This window comes from Benincasa hispida, chromosome 2 (genome assembly GCF_027475165.1).
Source record: "Benincasa hispida cultivar pf3 chromosome 2, pf3_genome.v1.1, whole genome shotgun sequence".
NCBI lineage: Eukaryota > Viridiplantae > Streptophyta > Magnoliopsida > Cucurbitales > Cucurbitaceae > Benincasa > Benincasa hispida.
The window spans coordinates 39,223,585-39,226,732 of NC_143479.1; the positions used below are offsets into that span (position 1 = coordinate 39,223,585).

The 3,148-nt window shown below is 41.5% G+C and overlaps 1 protein-coding gene across 1 annotated transcript; it reads right to left on the bottom strand.

Annotated features, from left to right (window-relative positions):
* Nucleotides 1-906: 906 nt before the first annotated feature.
* LOC150037880 (uncharacterized) lies at nucleotides 907-1,962 on the bottom strand. Its single transcript, XM_090311059.1, has one exon. The coding sequence runs from the start codon at nucleotides 1,960-1,962 to the stop codon at nucleotides 907-909; it is 1,056 nt and encodes a 351-aa protein (XP_090167185.1).
* Nucleotides 1,963-3,148: the final 1,186 nt, after the last annotated feature.

The following is a 3,148-nucleotide window of genomic DNA, read 5'->3' on the forward strand; positions in this document are numbered from 1 at the left end:
GATTCCCTTACTTACATCATCAGCAATTTTCTGAAGATCAGGGTCTTTCAACTGATCCTTCTTAATCTCTTCTATTAAGGTAGGCCTTACCTGGAATGTAGCTATCAATTCTTCTGACTATCCCACTGATAAGCCGGTTCTAGACATCCTGAATTCTTGCAATAACATTCCCCTCACTGATCCAATAATGGCCCTGGATCCTGAGGATTTCCTACTTAGCACATCTGCTACAACATTCGACTTACCAGGGTAGTACTTGATGTAGCAGTCATAATCTTTGATCAGCCCAATCCATCTTCTCTATCTTATATTCAACTCTTTTTGATAAAAAAATATACTTTAGGCTTTTGTGATATGTGAATATTCTACAACGTTCTCCGAATAAATAATGTCTCCACAGCTTCAGAGCCAAAACAACTGCTGCCAACTCTAGATCATGCATAGGATAAATGCTCTCGTGCTTCTTAAGTTGACGAGAGGCATATGCAATCACTTTCCCATCCTTCATCAACACATATCCCAGTCCCTATCGGGATGCGTCACAATAAATCTCAAATTCCTTACCTGGAGTAGGCAAGGTAAGCATTGCCGCTGATACTAGTCTATTTTTCTGCTCCTGGAAGTATGCTCACAATCCGACGACCACTCAAACCTCACGCCTTTCCTAGTTAGGTTTTTCAATGGAAGGGCTATCTTAGAAAAACACTCCACAAATCTCTTGTAGTAACCTACCAAACCTAGGAAAGTGCGTATCTCTGAAACAGTCATGTGTCATTCCCAGTTAACTATGGCTTCCATCTTCTAGGGATCTACACTAATACCAACCGCTGAGACAACATGCTCGAGAAATACAACCCGATCTAACCAAAAGTCACACTTGCTAAACTTAGTATACAACTGCCTATCTCATAACGCTGGAGCTCCCCAAAGTGATACACTAGGTCGAATGTATCCCTTTTCAATTAACTCTTGTAGTTGAACCTTTGATCCCTTTAACTCAGCTGGCGCCATTCTGTACGGTGCCTGCGATATAGGAGTTATTTCTGGAATTAAGTCATTAGTAAACTCCACTTCTCTATCAGGTGGGAATCTCGATAATTCTTCAGGAAATACATCCCGAAACTCATTTATCACTAGGACGTCTTCTGGGTTTAGCTCTTTCCCTTGAACAATCACTACATGAGCCAAATAGGCCCTACATCCCTTACTCAGCAGCTTCCTAGCCTTCACTGCTGATATTAGACTTCCCACAGTCAATCTTTTGCTTCCTATCAGAATTACATCTTGGCCATTTGATTTTCTGAACACTACCTCTTTCTTGTAGCAATCCAACGTGGCACGATATTTACTTAGGAAATCCATCCCTAGGATAGCATCAAACTCTAGCAAATCTAATGGAAGTAAATAAACATAAAAGTCTTGACCATTAATCAGCATCTCACAATGTTTATAACATTCCTTTACTATTATCACATCTCCCATAGGGGTAGAGATATATAATTCTTTAGACATATGCTCAAACAACCTATCTATACTAGATGCAAACATGCTGGATTTAAATGAATGTGTGGCATAAGGGTCAAATAAAACATAAGCAGGCTGTCCACATAATGTTACATTACCGATCATAACATCTGGAGACTCTGCCACCTCCTGGTGTGTCATGGCATAGACTCGCCCTTGCTGCTGGGGTCGACCTACGACAACTTTCTGCTTGGCACCACATGACACTTCACCTCGATTTCCAGTGCCCTTCGGTTGGTTAACTGTCTGAGAGGTTGTCTGTCGTGCTGTTGGGGCTTCCCTATTCACCTGGGGACAATCTCTCTTGAAATGCCTTGCTTGACCGCATTGGAAACATACCCCTTTGCCACTATAGCACACTCCAAGATCCCTCTTACCACAACTAGGGCATATCGGTTTCCTGTCTATACTGGCTATCGACTCACCAGCTCGTGGCATCTCTAGTCGCTGACTGCATTGGCCGAAGGTCTCGATTTCCTCTTCTTGGATCCCTGCCAACTCGTACCCCTGAATTGGCTTCCACTAGTCTGACTCGCAATTGGGGGTCGGGACCCCCTATCTCTCGATGCTACTACAGCCTTACCACCCCTTTGCAACCGCTCATCATCTGCTAAACTCCGATCGACTCGTGTCGTCATTTCTACTAACGAATTAAAGTCTAACCAATTAGCCGTAGATGTCACCGGATTTCTAATCTCTTTCCTCAATCCTTGCTCAAACTTCTTGCATCTATCACTTTCAGCAATCATCGGCAAAACATATTGTGATAATTCTGTAAATTTTTGCTCATATTATGCTACTAACATCGTTCCCTATGCCAGTCTGAGGAACTCATCCCTCTTCGCATCTCGGAACGATCTGGGATAATATTTTTCTTCGAAGGCCTTCCTAAACTCAAGCCATAACATCACATTTGTACTAGCTCGTCTGGTGGATATCACCTTCCACCATTTCTCTGCTCATTTATGTAGTAGAAATGTGGCTAATCCTACCTTCCTTCCTCTGGACAGCCCATAACATTAAAACATTTTTCAATTACATCCAGCCATAACTCGGCTTCAACTGGGTCTACTGTACACTCAAATGTCACAGCCCCTAGGGCTTTAAACCTCTCAATGCCATAATATTTCTTCTCTGGGTTGGCCCGTACTGAGCCTACACTGGCTGCCAATGTGAAACCCGGATCTCCATTTTCCTACTTAAGTAAGTGATTAAGGGGTTAATTAGGAGAAAGTTAAATCCTATGTTATGTAAATAATCTAATAATTTTACAATTTTCATAATAACTGTAATAATTGTAACCTTCTGTGGATCAACAATTAGTAAGAGTGAATGTAAACTATAATGGGTAGGTATTATAGTTACAATAACCATATTTGATCCTGGAGTACGAGTAGAGAGGACCCTAAAAGGATAAAAAGAAGAGAAAACCTTGAAAACTTAAATCCTGAATAGTGAAGAAAGGATTGAAGAACTGAGGAAAATATAGAAAATTATTTAGGAAAATTCGTGTGGAAGTTGCAGAGATAAACCATATTCACAGTAACTAACGAGATTAAAAAGAATGAGAGTGGAGAGAACGACACCAGCGAGAGTGGAGGCAGCGAGAGAATGGGAGAGAGCG